This window comes from Mesoplodon mirus (genome assembly GCF_964341445.2).
Source record: "Mesoplodon mirus genome assembly, chromosome: 2".
NCBI lineage: Eukaryota > Metazoa > Chordata > Mammalia > Artiodactyla > Ziphiidae > Mesoplodon > Mesoplodon mirus.
The window spans coordinates 199,524,688-199,544,167 of NC_138977.1; the positions used below are offsets into that span (position 1 = coordinate 199,524,688).

General features: G+C 48.1%; 1 protein-coding gene across 1 annotated transcript in view; it reads right to left on the bottom strand.

Moving 5' to 3' along the window:
- SLIT1 (slit guidance ligand 1) overlaps window positions 1-19,480 on the bottom strand; it is a gene marked incomplete at its 3' end in the record, with an annotated part of 168,982 nt that overhangs the window by 15,536 nt on the left and 133,966 nt on the right. Inside the window, exons 20-25 of the mRNA XM_082611351.1 lie at window positions 19,001-19,167; window positions 16,505-16,637; window positions 14,275-14,343; window positions 11,186-11,257; window positions 9,141-9,212; window positions 8,258-8,329 (exon numbers count right to left, since the gene is read on the bottom strand). Of these exons, the coding sequence (XP_082467477.1) occupies window positions 8,258-8,329; window positions 9,141-9,212; window positions 11,186-11,257; window positions 14,275-14,343; window positions 16,505-16,637; window positions 19,001-19,167 (585 nt within the window). The remainder of the gene's footprint in view (window positions 1-8,257; window positions 8,330-9,140; window positions 9,213-11,185; window positions 11,258-14,274; window positions 14,344-16,504; window positions 16,638-19,000; window positions 19,168-19,480) is intronic.

Below are 19,480 nucleotides of genomic sequence, written 5' to 3' on the forward strand. Positions count from 1 at the left end.
TGTCTCGATTAGTCCTCATCACACCCTACCATCCCCATTTTACATGTTGCAACTGAGACTCATAAAGGTGGAGGCACTTGCCCAAGATGCACAGAGAAAGTGGGGAAGTGCGATCTGAACTCGTGCTGTTGAGGCCAGAGCCTCTGACTGCACTGCCTCCAGAGTGCACTGGGGAGAAAGCAACCGAGATTTACTGCTGTGATGAACCAGCTGCTTCTCCCAAGTCAGTGCATCTAATCCTCTCATCAGCCCCACAGTGTAAGTTTTCTCTCCTCCATCTCAAAGATGTGGGAACTGAGCCTCATGTGGAATAAGTAATTTCCTGGGGTCACACAACCAGTGAAGGGAAGCCCCCAGATCCAGAACCCAGCGCTGTCTGAAGCTGAAGCCTATACTCTTTCTTTTTTTTTTTTTTTTTGCGGTACGCGGGCCTCTCACTGTTGTGGCCTCTCCCGTTGCGGAGCACAGGCTCCGGACGCGCAGGCTCAGCGGCCATTTCTCACGGGCCCAGCCGCTCCGCGGCATGTGGGATCTTCCCGGACCAGGGCACGAACCCACATCCCCTGCATCGGCAGGTGGACTCCCAACCACTGCGCCACCAGGGAAGCCCCTGAAGCCTATACTCTTTAATTTTTCTTTTCATTTTCAGTTAAACAAGAGGCACATGAATGCATTCTCACTGTAAACCATTTTCAGACCCGGCACACAATAGTCTCCACCTTACACAACACTGTGAATGTCCTCAATGCCACTGAGGTACACCCATTAAAACGGTTAATTTTATATTCCGTGAATTTCACCTCAATTTTTTTTTTAAAGGTACATTCCTATGTTACTGATGGGAATGCAAGATGGTATAACTCCTACGGAGGGGGATTTTATGATATCTATCTAAGCAATGCAGTTGCCTTTTGACCCAGCAATTCTGTTTCTGGGAGTTTATCTCACAGATGTGCCTGCACAAGTGTGTAAAGGCATCTGTGCAATGGTATGGATCGCAGCATTGTTTGTAACAGAAAGACTGGAAACCTCCCGTGTTCATCAGTGGGGGAGTGGTTAAGTAAACTACAGTACATCCACGTTACATGAAAGTCTACACCACTGTCCCTGCCAACCACAGGACCCATGATCACATGGTCACCACACTCAGTGCGTAGCCTTCCAATCCTTTCCCATATTTACACATGCAGTTCTTCGTGAGGAAGAGATTACGGCCCTCCAGCACACATTGTTTCTGAGCAGCCTGCTTCTTGTCATTAAACAGCATGTCTTGGAGACTTTTCCAGGTCAGCAATATGGATCCACCTCATTTTATCAAACTGCTTCATAGCATCCCAAAGAATGGACACTTCATAGCTTTTGCTGCCAGACATTCTGGTTGTTTCCAAGGTCAGTGAACACTCTGTTCATGCCTCTCTGTGAGAAGCGAGCATTTCTCTAGAACAGATGCCTAGAAGGAGGATTCAAGTCGCAGAGGAAGCGCATGTAAAATGTTAACAGCCGCCCTCCAGAAAAGGCTTATGGACTTACACTCGCCTGCGGTGTAAGGCTGTGCCTTCTCCCTCACATCCCCGCCCCACACTGACACTGCGCACCGCCAACCACTTAGGCTTTGACCAATCCCGTGGGCAAGCTCATAATCTTCTCACTAAACCACAGTGAGAGATTCAGAGACGAACTAGGCATGTATTTGAGGGAACGAAGGGGCCAGCGGTCTTTGAGCCAGCAAATAGAAAAACCAGAGCCTCCTGCCTGAAGTTCATTTCTATCAACACTATGGTGAAAACATAAGGCTGTATACTGCTCACGAGAAAGGGCACATTTCTTAAGTACCAAATGGATGTGCTGCCATTTTCCACCTGTGTCTGGGCAATACAGAGGAAGTGGTTCCCCTGGAGATGTGTTGGGTCTGATGACAGCAACAGCAACTCTGAGCAGGAATTCCCCCAGATGGCACAGCTGATGACGGCCGATCTCATAAAGCAGGCTCAACAATCTTCGACTCCGGCCCCCAGCGCAGCTGCTCACTGCCCGGGTGACCTTGAGCAGCTCACTTAACATCTCTGGGGCTCACTTTATGATTCGATAAAGAGCCTGCAATCTGGAAGGGGAAGAAAGACAAGCACATATAACCTGAAATGGGCGCCGAGGGAATAATGCAGCTTGGAAAAGAAAGCCGGTTCAACCTCCACGTGTATTTCATTTTTTCTGTCCTGATTTGCTGACAGCATCCATCCTGATTAATGGGACAGGGAATACACCTTCCTCTTTTCCCTGAACATTTATTACCAGGGCTTTTCAGAGGTAGAGGAAGCTCAGACGCTTTGATTTTTTGAAGCTTCATTGTGTTAAAAAAAAAAAAAAAAAAGACTTAAAAAAAATAACAGGAATACAAAACAGTGGTATGTTTAAAATGTCTACATTCACCAGACTAATATTTTTAACATAAAAAGTATGAGGTAATGTAATTATGTTATTCAAAAGATAAATACAGAATTTATTTGAAAGAAGGTTTTTGTAGCACACTGCAGGAGTGTGGTCTGCTAATGAGCCATGAGTTGAGAGTTTATTATGAAGGGTTTCTTCTCTCCATCTTGTAGCTCATTTAGAGAAAATGCCAAAAAGACTAAATCTGAAGCCACTGCGAATGTGGAGGCCCTTGACCGTTTTAGGATGTCACAATTCCCAATTCCTGCATAAATTTCCCCCATAAATAGCAACAAAGTTGCACCTCAAATGTAAGTGTCCCTTTCCGACTCAATATAAAAAATAATAATAGAGAATAATAAAAACTACCAAAGTCACATACAAAGCTATTCAAAACTATGCCTTCTGGCTTGACCAACACACGCTTTACTTGTCGCTGTATAGAGCAGATGGCGAGCGGCTCCTGAATTCAACATTTCAAGCTTTAATTTCTCCAAAGGCAGGGTTTTTGTGGCTACTTCATTAGTTCAAGTAGTTCATTTTCACCTGGAGTCCATTCTTCCCAACAAAAACTGCTGTGAACTCAGTGGGGAGGGGAGAGCCACAGGCCCTGCTGAGACCAGTGGTGAGGACAGCAGCCAAGCTGCTCATCAATCCAAAAGGACTGCAGAGTCAGGTTCATCCCCCAGCAGAAGTATAAATAACCCTGTGTTGTTGCTCTTTGGTATAACTTGGAAATAGTTGAAACAGTAGCTATTCGGTCTGTTCCTGCCAAGGACCGGCTGAGCTTCTTCTATTAACTTAACCAGGACAGAAATAGATCTCCTGTGGCTGTTTCAGAGGTGCCAACTAAACAGTTTAGCATACACTAAAACTTCAAAATCTCTTCACCTCAGCTATTCCTCCTCTACCCATCCTCCTCCCAGGCAATTTATTTGTGTGCATCACTGTCTTCTTCTTCTGGAATGAAGCTTCCTGAGAGCAGGAATCATTAATCCCCCACTGTGCCTGACACTAGCCGGCATCCTGTCTTCTGAATGAATGCCTGCCTAAAAGCACGAGAAATGCACAAATCTCAGTATGAAAGCAAAAGAACTTCAAAAAGAAAAGAATCATCTATCATCCCATAAATGTAACTAATTTAATTTTCATTTATTCCCTTCTAGTTCTTGTGCTCATATATATACATCACTGAAATCAGAGTACACCGTCTTCTTTATTCTGCGTTTTTTTTAAAATTAATTAATTAATTTATTGGCTGCGTTAGGTCTTCGTTGCTGCGCGCAGGCTTTCTCTAGTTGCGGCGAGCGGGGGCTACTCTTCATTGCAGTGCGCAGCCTTCTCCTTGCGGTGGCTTCTCTTGTTGCAAAGCATGGGCTCTAGGCACGTGGTCTTTAGTAGTTGTGGCTCACGGGCTCTAGAGCACAGGCTCAGTAGTTGTGGCACACGGGCTTAGTTGCTTCATGGGATGTGGGATCTTCCCGGACCAGGGCTTGAACCCGTGTCCCCTGCATTGGCAGGCGGATTCTTAACCACTGCACCACCAGGGAAGTCCCTATTCCGCGTTTTCATCAAATATAAAGAACAGTGCCATAACTATTATAATTAACTACTTGCTATTCTGTCATATGGGCATACCATGATGTACCTAATCATTCCATGTTTACTTTTCACATTGAATTCTTAATGAATTCAGAAATCTAGTTTTCCAACATGCAGCAGATTAGGGGCAACAAAATGTCAGATTATAGACATGAAGAATGATACTGGGGAGCCTTGGCACAGGATCTGGCACATAGTAAATATTTGCTGATGGATGGATGGATGGATAGACAAATGGATGAAAGATGAGCTAACTGTAAAAGTAAATATTAAAGTAAACAGCAGCAGAGATGTGCAGGGTATTGAAGCCCGAGGCAGTGACGAGTGCTCACAATCATTATGGCATGTTAGAACTATAGCGGACCTTAGTAATAACCTGTGTACAGGTGAGGAAAGAACCTAAAGAGATGAATGAATTGTCTGAGATCCCACTGCCAGTTGATGGCAGGACAAAGACCTAACGCCACATGTCCTGATTCCTAGTCTAAAGTTCAAGGGGTTTAAATACGGTGGACCTCACCCCCTCAGCACGCATGCTTGGCCCACCCCCGCATCCTGCATACTGCTGGTGAAGAGGAGAGGCCCAGGTTAGAGTCACAGTAGGAATGGGGGCATCTCTGGGAGCCAGGAACACTGGATGCTAACTCTTGGGCAAACCCTGACTTGTTACACAGCCATGGGCGCCTACTTCCCTTCAGACTGCATGTGGCCTTTGTGAAGCCCAGAGTGAATGTGGTGAGTCTATGCTATCCTTGTCCCATTCCTTGACTCTTTGTAAGTGCTCACGGAATCCTTATGGAATAATTGCAACTCTTCATGCAGAGGAAATAATGGCTACATGTGTGCACGTGTACATATATTCCCTCAGTATTACATGTGCACACACCTAAATACAAGCACATGTACATTTCCCAGGCTGCTGCCTAGTTCCATTCAAAACCCTGGGTATAAAGGGAAGAATGTATTCACGAGGTTGCTTCATAATAATGGAAGATTTCTTCTACATAGATGCTATTTTATAGAGAAATAGGGCTTAGATGCAATTAACAAACACCTCTAATCAGTAATGCTGATGCCCTGTTTTGCATTTACCACTTAACTGATCTCTACTTATTGTTTTTTTCTTTTTTCTTACAAGTTGGATCTGGCTTCTGGCCTGATGTTACTGTTATCCTAAAGAAAGTCTGAATTTATAGATAGGCATGGGCTCAAAATCTGGTTTTGCAGCTTCAGGTTTTTGTTGACACAAAACATATGTTCATTTCCCATTTGAAAAGCAAAGCCTCTAGATGTTGAGCTAGAGACAAGATCAGAATGTCCTTGAGTCTTATTCAGTTTTCACAGGGAAGGAGAAAAGGTAAAGCCCAATGATAAGAGATACAATACATGAAGGGGGGCCCCAAAGGAGGGAAAGGTGGACCAGATGCTTGAAAAGGCCTTTCCTGGCAGGGGGGGATCTGGAGCGGACACTTGGCACAGCCCAGGGGTAAGCAAAGGAGCTGAGAACAGTGTGGGCCCAGAGCAGCAGCAGACCCTGGCCCAGCAAAGACATGCACAAAACTCTCTGGAGAGAAGTATCTCCAATACAGGTCCTCAGAATTCCCAGCATCAGCAAAAAATGAGCTCACAACCGAAAATGACTAAACACAGATAGAAACAAGCCCCTGTGAGTGGGAGTCATTGAAACAGTGAACAATACCATCCTTGCCTGGCCTTTGTCCAGAGCCACAGTCTCCAGCCAGGCTCCCTCCTGCCTCATACCATCCCATCCAGCCTCCATAGGTCACCACGGCTTTCCAGGAGTTTTCACAATTTAATTCTTCCACGATTCCCTTCTATCTACAGAACAAAGTCCAATCTCTATAGCATGGCACAAAGGCCCTTCACAATGGAATTCCAATGTCCCTTTCCAGATTCTTCTCTTCCCACCCCACACTCCTCACCTAACCACACCCCCTATATCCTATGCTGGACAACACAGCATCCCTGAATATGTCATCCACTTTCTTGCCTCCATGCCTTTGCACATGCTATTCCCTCTTTCTGGAACGTCCAAATGGCAAATTCCTAGTGCCTTTTCAATGGCAGCAAAGAGGCACCTCCTCTCTGAAGGTCGTCAGACTTCCCCAGAGTTAGTCACTGCTGCCTTTGAGCTTGTTTTATAATATCCCAGATGGTCACAGAAGGCAGAAACCTTGTGTTAGTAAATTCTTCAGCATTTGACTCACTGTGGTTACTCAGGACATATTTATTGAGGCAATAAAGAATAAATAAAGAGCTTTGGAATCAGACACACCTAAGTTCAAATCCTGTGTCTGTCATTTCCCAGCTTTATGACCTAAGGAATCTGCTTAACTGAACCTGGGACTGTAAAATGGATATAATAAATCCTGCCACCTAGGACAGAGCCCCCTTACCCATTCCACTCCCAAGCAGACATAACTAATCAATCACTGCACTCTGCCCACTGAGTCCTGGAATCTTCAGTGTGGGCTCAAGACAGTCCCTGTCTTACTTGTGAAGCTGGCTCACAGCACAATAGCTACTTCCCATTTTGGTTATGGAGTAAACAAGACATCACAGATAGTAAAGTACTTGTCCCAGGAAAACTCTCAATGAGTGGCACTTATTACTATTTTACTTCCTCAAGTCTAAGATTGTTAGACGTCCACTAATTTAGCATGTTCTGGGAGGGGTGGAGAAATGTTACTTTATTAAGTACATACAGATCATTTGTAAGATATACTCTGATCTCAGAGATTAAAATGCGGAAAAGATGAGCCTTAGAGCTAAGAAAATCCAGTGAGATTGTTGAGTGAATGAACTTCAAGTAGAGATGCTGGGGACCCCAAAAGACTCCCTGATCTGGGTTTGCCTGTCCACTCGGGCCCTGGGCACTTGGCTGTGAGGCAGAGAGCAGGAGGACACGGTAACACCCCGGGTCCCGGCTGCAGTCCATCTGGCCTGAACATGACCTGGACCTACAGCCGAGATGCTAGGAAGGAATGTGTTCACTCTGTGCCTGGCCCCGCCTCCAGAATTAGGATGACCCTGCCATGGCCCATTGCTTTTATATTCCTTCATTTTTTAAATTGTGGTAAAAAATATATATATAATTTGCTATTTTGACCATTTTAAATGTACAATTCAGTGGCATCGATTACATTCACAATATTGTGCAACCATCACCACTATCTGGTTCCAAAACTCTTTTTATCACCTTAAACAGAAACGCTGTACCCATTAAACAAAAATTCCCCTTTCCTCCTCCTCCCATCACCTGGCAACCACCATTCTCCTTTCTGTAGGTATGAATCTGACTATTCTGGGTACCTCATTTCAGTGGAATCGTACAATATTGTCCTTTTATGTCTGGGTTATTTCACTTAGCACGCTTTAAAGATTCGTTCATGTGGTAGCATGTGTCAGAACTTCATTCCTTTTTATGGCTGAACAATATCCCACTTACCATATTTTGTTTATCCATTCATCTGTCAATGGACACTTGGGTTGTTTCTACTTTATAGCTATTGTGTGAACCATGCTGCTATGAACATGGGTGTACAAGTATCTGTTTGAGTCCCTGCCTTCAATTCTTTGGGGTATATACTTAGGAGTGGAATTTCTGGGTCATATGGTAATTCTACATTTAGCCTTTTGAGGAATCGAGTATACTGCTCTTTAAGAATCCTCTTGGCGCTGCCAGGTAAACAGTTTTGGAAACAAGTCTACATCCAATTATGCCAATTATACTTCTTTTGGGTAGTAAATTTCCGGAGCTTATCCCCCACCATATGAAGTCAGAGGCACAGTACTGGCATCGTGCTTCAGAGCATGGGCTTTTGAGACGGAAGACTCTCGCCTCTACCAGCTACGCAACTTTGGGTGAGCTTGTCACATTTTCTGGACCTGTTTCCTCATGTGGAAAATGGGAATAACAGTAGCTATGTTGTAGGAGAGCTGTGAGGATTAAATTAGCCGATGCACGTACAGCGCTTGGCAATCAATATATGGTCATCACTACTTTTATTATTGCTTGTGAAGAGCTGTTCTCAAAGCCCATTACTGTGACTGATTGTACACTGAATGTGTAAGAGTCTGAAACGGGGAGCATCTGAAGTTCACAAGCTAAACTAAAAGTAATACTCTCAGGAGGAGGGGTCTTTCTTGGAATCCAAGTTCCATTTAAATCCAAAGAGGTGCCGAGAATTGGGCCAGAGTTACTTACAGGTGAGACAGGGAGGTCACATCTGTGAAGATGCCCTCTTGGAGGGTGGAGATGTCATTACCATGCAGGGACCTGAAGAGAGAAGAGGCTGTCAGGACTCATCCCAAGAGAGAAAACTCAGGAACCGATGGAGGGATGCCCTCTGCTGAGAGGGACATGTCATGAGGGAGAGGGTCCCTGGATCAGAGACCCTGCGCTGCTGGCCACAGGCAAGGAGAGGGAGCCCCTAATTATCACAGACCATGCTGCCCCTCAGCCCTTCTGGAAGACCCTGCTCGGGCCATCACAACTAACTCAACATATCATGTCTGCTCACAGGACAAATGGACGTGTGCAGGTATGCAGCGTGTGCCCTCCCTAGCTTGGCTAGGGAGCCTGAGGGGGCAGGCTTCTTCCTGGTAAGGAAGCTACTGGGTGAGCCCTAGGTTGGGGGTGAAGAATGTCTCCCTGCCCCAGGCGGGCTGCCAGAGGACTCAGTGCAAGGATATTCCAGAGGCCGTCATAACAGGCATGGCAGAGGACTGTGAGCACAGGGCAAACCTCACAGTGGGAATTCTTAGAGAAGGTTCTGCATTCACCATTTGACAGAAGACTCACGTGCAAACAAGGGGCTACCTTATCTTGGATGCCCCCAGACCCTGCCTCAGCACACACATCGCAAACACAACTTGGGGCAGACAGCAACCCCCTCTTCTCGGATGGTTTCCCATTCATTCCTTGGCCTCCGTTAGGAGCTCCAATGAGAGTGGACTGGCCTTGCACTTTGGACACAGTTGGCCCTGCTGGGGCCCCGGACCTGGGGACATTCCTGCCTGCCAGGTGGGTGAGAAGGGCCCTCGGTGGGGCAGATTTGCCTGGAGGAATGAAGAGCAGGAAGACTCACAGCAGGCGCAGGGAGCGGAGCCCCTGGAAGGCCAAAGGAGGGATGCACTGCAGGGCATTGTAGCTGAGGATCCTGCAGGAAGAAGAGGGAGGGACGGAGGAAATGCGGGAGGGATTATTAAGGGGTACCACTTCTGGTGGTGATGCACGTGGTCACCACCTTGATTGTGGTGATGGTTTCATGGGCGTGAACATGTATCAAATTTTACACATTAAGGATGTGCAGTTTATTATATATTAATTATACCTCACTAAACCTACTTATTAAATAATAACAAGAGAAATGAGACATTTTTTATCACAGGAAAAGGCTGTTTCCCCTTACAGCTTCCAGGATCACCTAGCCCAGGATTTCTCAGCCTCGGCACTATTGACAGTTACTATTGACAGTTCCTTGCTGGGGGGCTGTCCTGTCCCTTGTAGGATGTTGAGCAGCATCCCTGGCCTTTGCCCACAGAGATGCAGTAGCTCCCCCTGCCCTCCTCCAGCTGTGACAACCAAAAATGTTTCAAACATTGCCAAATGTTCCCTGAAGAGCAGAATTGCCCCTGGTTGAGAACCACTGCCCTAGACCATGGCAGCTTCACACAAAGGCTTGTAAAGAAAAAAATGTTGCCTGCCATTCCAGTTCTACAAGGATCAAGCCATTAGCCACTTCAGTTGCCCACCGACAGTGTGCCCTGAGGGGAATCCAGGATGGAGAAAGACAGGGTGCATTCTGTGCTTTGAATATACTAGGCTTTAGATAGCTTAGATGCATATCTAAGGAAAAATTTCAAATGACCCCAGACTCTTACATCTTCCCATACGTAGAAAAGCACTAAAATCATTAACTTGAGATATCTGTTGTTTGTGATTAACAGTAACCTTTTGATGCTGGACCACATGTTTTTCTCAGAAAAAAAAAGTTCGTACGTATCCTGGCTCCTCCCTTCCCTCTTCAGAGCAGTTCCTCAGAGCCATCTGAGAGACTGTCTCCAGGCTATAGTCCTCTGGAAGGTCCCCGAATAAAACTTAACTCACAACTTGTGCATTTTTCTTTCAGTCAACAGGCTCGTGAAGACTTTGAAATGGAAACCAGTTGACTAATAGACCTGAGGCAGGTAAGTGCAGCACTTTGTGGCCTTGGGACCACATTCTGCTCCTGGGGGCCTGACTGCGTCAGGACCCTGTCTTTTAGGGTACTGGCTCTATTATTTGACCACAGTAGAACCAAAGGGAAAGTTCTTAAGTCCTGGGCACATCATCTGTAAAGTGAGGTATTGGGAAGGTGAACGAAATACATTCTTAAGCTCCAGGCAAATATAAATGATGCTTGTTAATACTTTCCAATCAATTGCTTGGGATATAATTAAAGCAATCATTAAAATATCTTAGAATATGGGCACAAAAATGTTCAGAGAGTAACCGTTCACAATAGTCCAAACTGGAAACAGCGCAAATATCCATCAGTGGTAGAATGGATAAGGAAAGTAGGGTATATTCCTACAAAGGAATACTATACAGCAGTGAAAATGAAGAGACCACAGCTTCACACAAACATAATGGTAAATAAAAGAAGCCAGACATAAAAGGCTACATCCTGTATGATTCAATTTATATAAGATTCAAAAGTGGGCAACATTAAACTTCATTGTGTAGAAATGCATATGTAGACGGTACTATAAAGAGCAAAGAAGTGGTCATTATAAAACTCCAGGTAGGGACTGCCTCGGGTGTTGGGGGAGAGAGGAAGAACGATCAGGAAGAGATGAGGGGACTTTTGGGGTGCTAGCTGTGTTCTATTTTTTGCCTTAGGTATTTACACATGTTCTAGCTTTATGATTATTTGTTAAATGGTACATTTATGTTTTTTGCACTTTTCCATATACACTCTGTGTTTCACAATTTTAAAAAAAGTGTTTTAAAAGTCTTTTCAGTGGGCAGGCCCCATCACCCTCCCTGGAGGGTAAGGGAGGCTACGTGGGGATACCTGCCAGTGACCGAGCCTTGGGGAGAGTCTCAGTAGCCACAAGCCTTCCCTCCACCTCCCACCATGGGACTCACAGAGTGGTCAGCTGGCTCATGTTGGTGAAAGAGGAATTGCTTAAGGAACTGATCTTGTTGTTACTCAGGTCCCTGGAAAAGACAAAAGTATCATCATTTAGAAAGAAAGAACTCCTCCCCTCTCCCACTCTGGCCATGGCCATCCCTCAGCCAGGCGGGCAAGTTGTTCTGACCGGCACTCTGGGGGGTAGGAGGTGGTGGTGGAGGGGCGCTTGGTTCACAATTATTTACAGCCCTCCGTTCTGCTCCCTGAACTCGCTCTGTGTCTCCAGGGTTTCAGGTCTCCATTTCCTCATCCCCCACCCCATGCAAGTATAGCCTGGCTCCCACCCTCCACCCACCATGGAAATGCTCCCACCAAGGGCATCAGCTGCCTCCCAACTGCCAGGTCTAGGGGGCTCTCTATCCTTTCTCTCTTGCTAGTACTTTACGTGGGTTTGTTCACTCACCCTCCCTATAATCCTATGAGGGAGATAGTAAACCCATTTTATAAAAGAAGGTGCAGGGTCTCAGAGTGATGACATGACCCACCCAGGGTCACACAGCTGGGAGGAAGTACAGATAGAGTCAAACCCCAGTCTGTTGGCCCCCAAGCCCCAGGTCACGGCAATGTGCTCTCCAAGTGACCCTTTAGCACTGGCCCAACTGACCACCCTCTTCTCAAATCTCCTCAGACCACTGTCTTCCCACGTTCCCCCTACCTCTCTGGTGAATGCTTCTTTCTCACCCACCCCTTAGGAACGGGGATCACTAAGCCCTGTCCTTGCTCTTCTTCTTCCTTTAGTCCCTCAGTCCTCAGTGACGCTCCTGGCTTCCTCACCATCGTGAGCAAATGGTGCCCTCCTCTGTGGCCCCAGCCAGACCTCTCTCACGAAGTCCCCTCCAGAGACCTGATGTCCCACAGACACTCCAATTCTTGTGCTTTCTCCCACCCGCGTGCCCCGTGCTGTGCTCTCCATCCCGGTCAGCAGCTCCAACAACCCAGAAACACTGCCCTACCCCCACATCCTCCCTCCCAGACCCTCACCTAACTGGCTTGTGCCTCTGTTCATCTGTTCCATCTGCCCGCTCCTCCCAAGTTTCTGCTACATCAAGCCACCGTCATCTCTCTCCTGGTTTCTGCCTCATCTCTCACCCACAGTTTTGCCCCCTTTCGATCCATCTTTCACATGGTGGGCACCAGGCAACCTTTCTAAGACACAAATCTGATGAGGTCACTTCTCTACCAACAAACCCACAGTGGCTCCCATTTACTTAAAGTGCAACCTCCAGACCCTTTAGCTTCACCACTTGCCAGGTACTCCAGGGCATGGCCCCCCTCCCTCACGGGTCCCCACATGCCTTGCATGAATTTGTTACCCTTCTTGAAACTCTCTTGCCCCTGGATATCCTGTTCCCTCTGCACCTGGTGAACTCTGACCTCTCCCAGCCCTTATCCGGAGCCCACCACTCCTTCTTTTGAGCCACAGCCCTAACATGTGCATTTACCTCTGTTGGAACACTCATCACTCCACACGATGTATGTGCTCCTATTTCTCTCCCTTGCATGCCCCCAGACCGTGACATTTAGGGGGAGGGCCCATGACTTAGAGGGCTTCTTATCTGCTCACTTCATGCAGTTCTTGACACAGCAAATAAAACCATGTGCCCTGCCTTCATTTTCTTTTAGTAAATGTTCCTCTAATTAATCTCATTCAAAACCACTCCATTGTTCCTAGAGACACATTTAAATACATCACCAAACTTCAAGTACACTTTGTGGTCCTTCCCCATGATAAGGAGGTGCTGGTATTTCAGCCCCCAACAGGCAGCTTCATAGTAAGAACTGCCTTCACATTAGTCCCCTCTCCCTCCCTTTCTCCTCAAGCATATCCGCACCACTAGTGGGGCTGCCTCAAATTAGACCAAAGAAAGGTTGTCTCTCTCTTTGTCACTCTATCACCAGCCACAAATCACTCTAACCACCACCCCTCACCTCCACCGTTGGAACAGTCAGTCAAAACACCATGGCTAGGTCATTAGCAAAGACAGATAAACTGGAGTTTCGAAATTCTGTAAGCCAGTGCTACTCAAAGTAGCTAGTCCTCAAACTGAATGTCCCCAAACAAGGGACTTGTGCCAAAATGCAATCACCTATGACACTAAACACACAACTTAGTTTAGCTAACATTTTTTTCATAGCAATACTTTCCCAATGAAGGAAGAAGCAATGTGTTGATTAAAATTCTGGTGCGAGTTCCTTATCTAGTTTCAGGCACATTACAAAGAGTTCTCAGGCTGCCATTGCCCCACAGGCCGCACTTTGAGCAGCACTGCTCCAAGGCACTTCAGATGAAATGTTCTCTGGACTTCATTTTGGTGCGATCTGGCCAATAGGCAGATAAAGCCAACTGAAGTGAGGTGTTAATTAAGCTGGAAGGCTAAGAGGAGCTGAACTTATTCTGAGGCTTACTTTGTATGTTTTCATGAAGCAGAAAGGTCAAAAGTGGAAATAACAGAAAAGTAGATGTTAGCCTAAAGAAAGAGTTAGTTACAGATGTGTATTTGAGGCTGCCATATTTCATATCTGGTTTAGGAGCCAAGGTTGGATCAAGAAGTTTTGCATAACTCTCTTCTTCTGCTCTGGCTCCTACCTTTGCAAGGATAACCCTCTTTAATAATAATTACCAGCCTAGAGGCTTGGGGAGATGGTGTGGGCAAAAGCACACAGGTTCCAACCCGAGAGAGCCTGGAACAATGCAATTCCCAAGAATGGCCACTAGATGGCAAAACAGTTCTGTGCACAGATGTTCCCAAAGGGATGGGGTGAAATTAAAAAACGGATCAGTACTATACAGGGAATATAGCCAATACTGTATAATAACTATAAATGGAGTATAACCTTTAAAAGTTGTGAATCACTATATTGTACACTTGTAACTTATATAATATTGTACATCAACGATACTGCAATTCAAAAAACAAAACAAAACAAAACCAAAAAATGCATCGGCCAGAGTGGCATCTGTAGGGAATTCCAGGAAAGCTGGAGCCACAATGGCTAGATTCCAATGGCCCTCCTGTCCTCTGAGACAGGCCTGGATACTCACACAAGCTGCAGGTACTTGAAGGTGGACAGCTGTCTCGGAACCAGCGTGAACTGATTCCCATCCAGGTAGCTACAGGAGAGAACACAGCAGTTAGTGCAGCCATCTCGGCCTTGGGCAGAGCCCAGTGCAGGGAGAAACTTCCCCTGCAGCCAGGGCCTTCTCACTCATTTCCTCTCCTACATGTAGACTGCACAGCTGGTCCTGAATCGCTAATTGGAGGAGAAAACACAGACATTTCTTAGGCCATTTGGGAAGATACCACTGAAACACTTGGTAAAAGCCACTGAGACATGAAGCCTCCTGTGGCTTCCTTCCCGAGCCCCTGCCTGGCCCTCTCAGCACCCTCCCTGTTGGTGGGCACCACAGGCTCAATCCTGGACCCCCTGGTCTTCCCTCTCTTCTCTCCAGCCTTCTTGGCCAAATAGGTAATTTGTAATAGGCTAATACCCACCTGCCAGGTCCTCAGCAGCACCCAGGGCCCCCCTCTACCTGCTGGCAAGGTGCCTGAGGCTGGCCCCAGACCCAAACATGCCCAAATCTAAGTTCTGTGTTTTCACACCCACACAGGCTTCCCCTGACTGCATCAGCACTACACTCCGTGTTCCTAACCATCCAGGCTCAGGACCCCAAAGGTGACTCTCCAACTCTCTTTGCAGTCAGTTCTGTGACCGACCTGGCTTCTCCCACCCACTGGTCTCTCATCATTCGCAGAGCTTGGGATTCGAAATGCTGTGACCTGCCCTCCCTCCCCCATGGCCACCAGCCATCCTTACTAAGCTGACGGGAGCACCGGGAGCTGCAGCCCCACCGAAGGCAGCCTTCAGGATGCCTTGTCCACCCCCCAGAGGTCCACAGAGCACAAATCAGGGCTTTACTCCCCCGACCCGTCACCCTGCATCCTACAGAATGACTCCCGGCCCATCTCCTTCGATCCTCTCAGCCTCCCTTGTCAACAAACCCAGTAGCCCCATTTTACAGATGAGGAAACTGAGGCTTAAAGTCTCTGAACTTCAGCATCCTCAGTCAACGGAGCCAGGCTGTCCTGCCTGTCCCATTACTCCCAGGGTTGCTAGGAGGCACCAAGGAGAGAACGGGACATATGACATTTACAGAAAACTGGGTGGGGGATGCAGCAGGAGAGTCACAGGACAAGGACTGCAGTGGTTGGTGTGCTTGTGAAGAAATACCAGCCTTGCAGGTAATGAAAGAAATACAAATGAAAACCTCACGTGCTCCGCTCAGGGAAAAGTAAAGCTCGGGGCTTCCCTGGTGGCGCAGTGGTTGACAGTCCGCCTGCCGATGCAGGGGACACGGGTTCGTGCCCCGGTCCGGGAAGATCCCACATGCCGCGGAGCGGCTGGGTCCGTGAGCCATGGCCGCTGAGCCTGCGCGTCCGGAGCCTGTGCTCCGCAACCGGAGAGGCCACAACAGTGAGAGGCCCGCGTGCCGCAAAAAAAAAAAAAAAAAAAAAAGCTCGGCTATGGAGGCCTGAAGGGACCAATCCCAGGGGCAGGAAGAGTCAGGGCCTGACCCAGGCCTTCCCTTTGGAGAGGTCTGTCAAAGAAGCCTGCTCTCCATCCCACTGTCTGCCATAGACATTTATACCCACGTCCCCACATGGGCTCAGATACCAAATCCAAATCAACAAAGAGTTAGCACCACAACAGCCAGTGTTGATGGGGCATGGGAGGGGGAGGGGGGGCAAGAAGGCTCTTTCCACACACAGCGGGCGGGAGCGCAGAGGAGACAGCTTTTCTGGAAGGTCATCAAGAGTCCCAACAATGCACCGCTCTCCGACTAGCAGTTTCGCTGAAGGGATGCTCACCTCAGTGCTATTTATGAGAGTAAACAAATTGGAAGCTTAAATACCAACAAAAGGGGATTTGTTATATAGATCACAGTAGATTCACGTGATGGAATATTATGTGGACAATAAAAACAACTTTTGTGAGCGTTCTCCTGAAGGGAATGCTCATGAGATGATGTGAAGTGGGAAAAGCAATGTAATTTCTTATTTTAAAGGCAGAGCTTAGTTTAAAGGGATGAAGCACTCGCCACAGGGGACCCCTGCTGTCAGGTGACTGCAGAGCGGGGAGGGGGGGTGGTCACAGAGAAGCTCAAACCTCCTTGGAACCAGTGTCTCCTGCAAAGCCCTAACTCCAAGCTCCTAGTCAGCTAACATCTGCTTTTGGTCGCCCTCTCTTCCTGCCACCAGGCAGGGGTTACTCACAGCTCTGTGGCATTCTTGGGGATGCCCTTGGGCAAGGCCTGCAGGTGCTTGTTGCTGCATCGGACCACGGTGTCCAGGCAGGCGCACTCCTGGGGGCACTGTGGGCGGGGCAGGCAGCCCCCCTCCTCCTGGCCTGGGGAGGAAGGCGTGAAGCCACGTCAGCAAGGGGACAGGCCTCCTCAGGGCCTCCTGCAGCCAGGGCCCAGCTCCAGGGCACCTGCGGGCAGTGGCCCCGCGCTGACACCACCTTGTGCGCCAGTAAGTCTCCTCTCAGCTGCACCCTTCCCCCACCAGGGGCAAAGCCCCTTGGACCTGTTTTGAGCTTAAAATAGGTCTTGGGTCCATCTCTTCCACCTCAGCTCTGAGGCGGACCCAGGCACTGCAGAGAAGGAGGATGGCAGCCACACCATTTCTTGAGCACCTACTATGTGCCGGACACTGTATCGAACGTAATCTCCTTAACGTATGTAAAGGGAGCAGCCGTTACCCCTAGAATGTGAGCATCACGGGGACAGAGACCTGCACCTCCTTCTCTGTTCACTGAAGGAGCCCAGCACGGAGAGCAGGGCCTGGCACACAGCAGCCTCCAAATTAGGTCAGCTGAATGAAGGAATGAAGGAACTTCTATCTTACTGAGATCGGGAGCGGTTAAACAGCTTGCCTGGGTCAGAAGGCTGATCAGAGGCAATTCAGGGTCTGTACCCAGGTCTGGCTGGCACACAGTCTGAGCCCCTTCTGTCCCACCAGCTTTCACAGATTCAATAAATAGTACTGAGTGCCCTCTGTGTGCCTTCCTTCCTTCTGATTGGGCGTAGGAGGGGCGATAAGGACACCACCATCGGAGTTGCTAGGAAGCAGGTGGCAGGGACTGTCGGTTATGGACGGCGTCTGTGTGGAGGTGCCACGTGATAAGGATGAACTCACTGAATCCTCACAACATCTCTCTGTGGATGTGCTACTCTCAGCCCATTTTAGAGAAAAGCAAACTACGGACAGAGTGATTAGGTAACTTGCCCAACGTCCACCAGCCTGGAAGAGGTCCCGCAGCCTGGAATCCAAGCCAGCTGCTTCCAGAACCTGCCTTCTTGACCACTACGTCCTACTGCCGCTCGGCACCAACACCTCCAACATATTCACATCCCTTCACTCCTAGGAAGTTAGTCTAAGGGGAAAAACTGAGTATATGTACAGAGAGTTATCTATCAGGATGCTCCTGGCAGCACGAGGCATAACAGCAGAAGTTTGGAAGCACGTAAATGCCATGCGATGCCTCCAGACAAGGGACTGTCACGTTGAGAAGGTACACGGGCAGTACTGCAAGACCCTACGTGTGTCACACATGTGCACACGAACACTCAGTAAAGATCCAGGGGGCCACACACGGAGTGCTGACAGGAGTCATCTGGGGTGGGGAAGTAGAAAGAGGGACTCACCAGTGATCTTTTTATTCTCCTTCTGGATTGTCCGTTATTTTTGGTTTTGTTTTTAAGGAAATAAAGATGCCTCACTTTGTAAGAAGAAAAATAAAAAGAAACTGTTTCTTGGAAAAAAATAATGCTTTCAGAAAACTACTTGATGGCATCAGAAAATGTCCAAAATACATAGTTCAGGTGTTTTTTTTAAAAAAAGAAACTATGATATAAAATATATATGTGAGAAGTATGGAGTTTTGTTTTGTTTATTTTAAAAGTTAGAAGCCAAACTGCTCTTAGAGAATCCATTGATTTGGTTTAGAAAAATACCCTGTCATTCTTGGCGTGAAAGCTGAAGCTCCCCACCCAGCACCCCCCTCACTGGCTTGGATGGGCCAGCCTGAGAGCTGAACTGTCCCCTGGAAGCAGACTGGAGAGAGGACAGGAGGGGCTGAAGAAGGCGGGACCAGGACTGGGCAAGACGCAAGCTTGTTCTGTCACCTTCGGTAAAAATCTGCTTCCCACAGCTGCCTGTGTGAATGATGCTCTGGGGGCCGGGCTGGAGAATGGCGGGACGGGCTAGATTCTGCATAGGTAAGGGAAGAAGGAAGTGGCCACAGGAGAGAGACGGAGGATTCAGGGGAAAGAGGACATTGGCACAAGCAGTGACCCGCGTGTGGAGGAAGGGGCGCCCCCTTGACAGTGTCCTGTTGCACGTTACAGACAGGCTGAATCCACTGTCCGGAGCGCTTAGGAATAACCAGGAGGTAGGTCTCTGGGTTAAACGTACTTACATAAAGAAATTACACTAAAATGTTAACTATGATTTTCTCTGAGTGATGGGCTAATAGGTAACGTTTATTCCCGTCTTTTATCCATATTTCCCCATTTTTTAAACAACAAGCACATTATTGCTCTTATAATCACACGAAGACCCCACCAGGCAGAGGCAGGCACAGGACTGAGTAGGTCTCCCTGCTCCTGGCCCCTCCCCCTCCACAGAGCCTCCCCTCCCCAGGCGACCCCTCCTCTCTGGGGCATGACCTCTCCCCGTCCCCCTGCCACCCAGGGGGCCATGAGTTACCTTCCTCACACCTGAAGTCGGGGACAGCCACGTCCTGCAGGGGAATCTGCCGCAAGAAATCCGGGTTCTGGCATCGCGGGTTCCCCGTCACGATCTTCCTCTTGCGCAGCCAGTCGCCCAGCCAAGCCAGCTGGCAGTTGCAGTTGAAAGGGTTGGCCAGAAGGTTTCTGGAAGAGGCGGGTGGTATGACCGCGAAGACAACCACCAGACTCAGTTGTCCCAGCAAAGCTGGCTCCTGCTCGCCACCTGCTGGCCACACGGCCACCCAACCCTCCCGGACCACCAACCCGCCAAGAGGCAACATTCTAACGTGCAAGGACCCAAACACCCTGAGTCTTTTGTTTTTTTTTTTTTTTTTTTTGCGGTATGTGGGCCTCTCACTGCTGTGGCCTCTCCCATTGCGGAGCACAGGCTCCAGACGCGCAGGCTCAGCGGCCATGGCTCACGGGCCCAGCCGCTCCGCGGCACGTGGGATCTTCC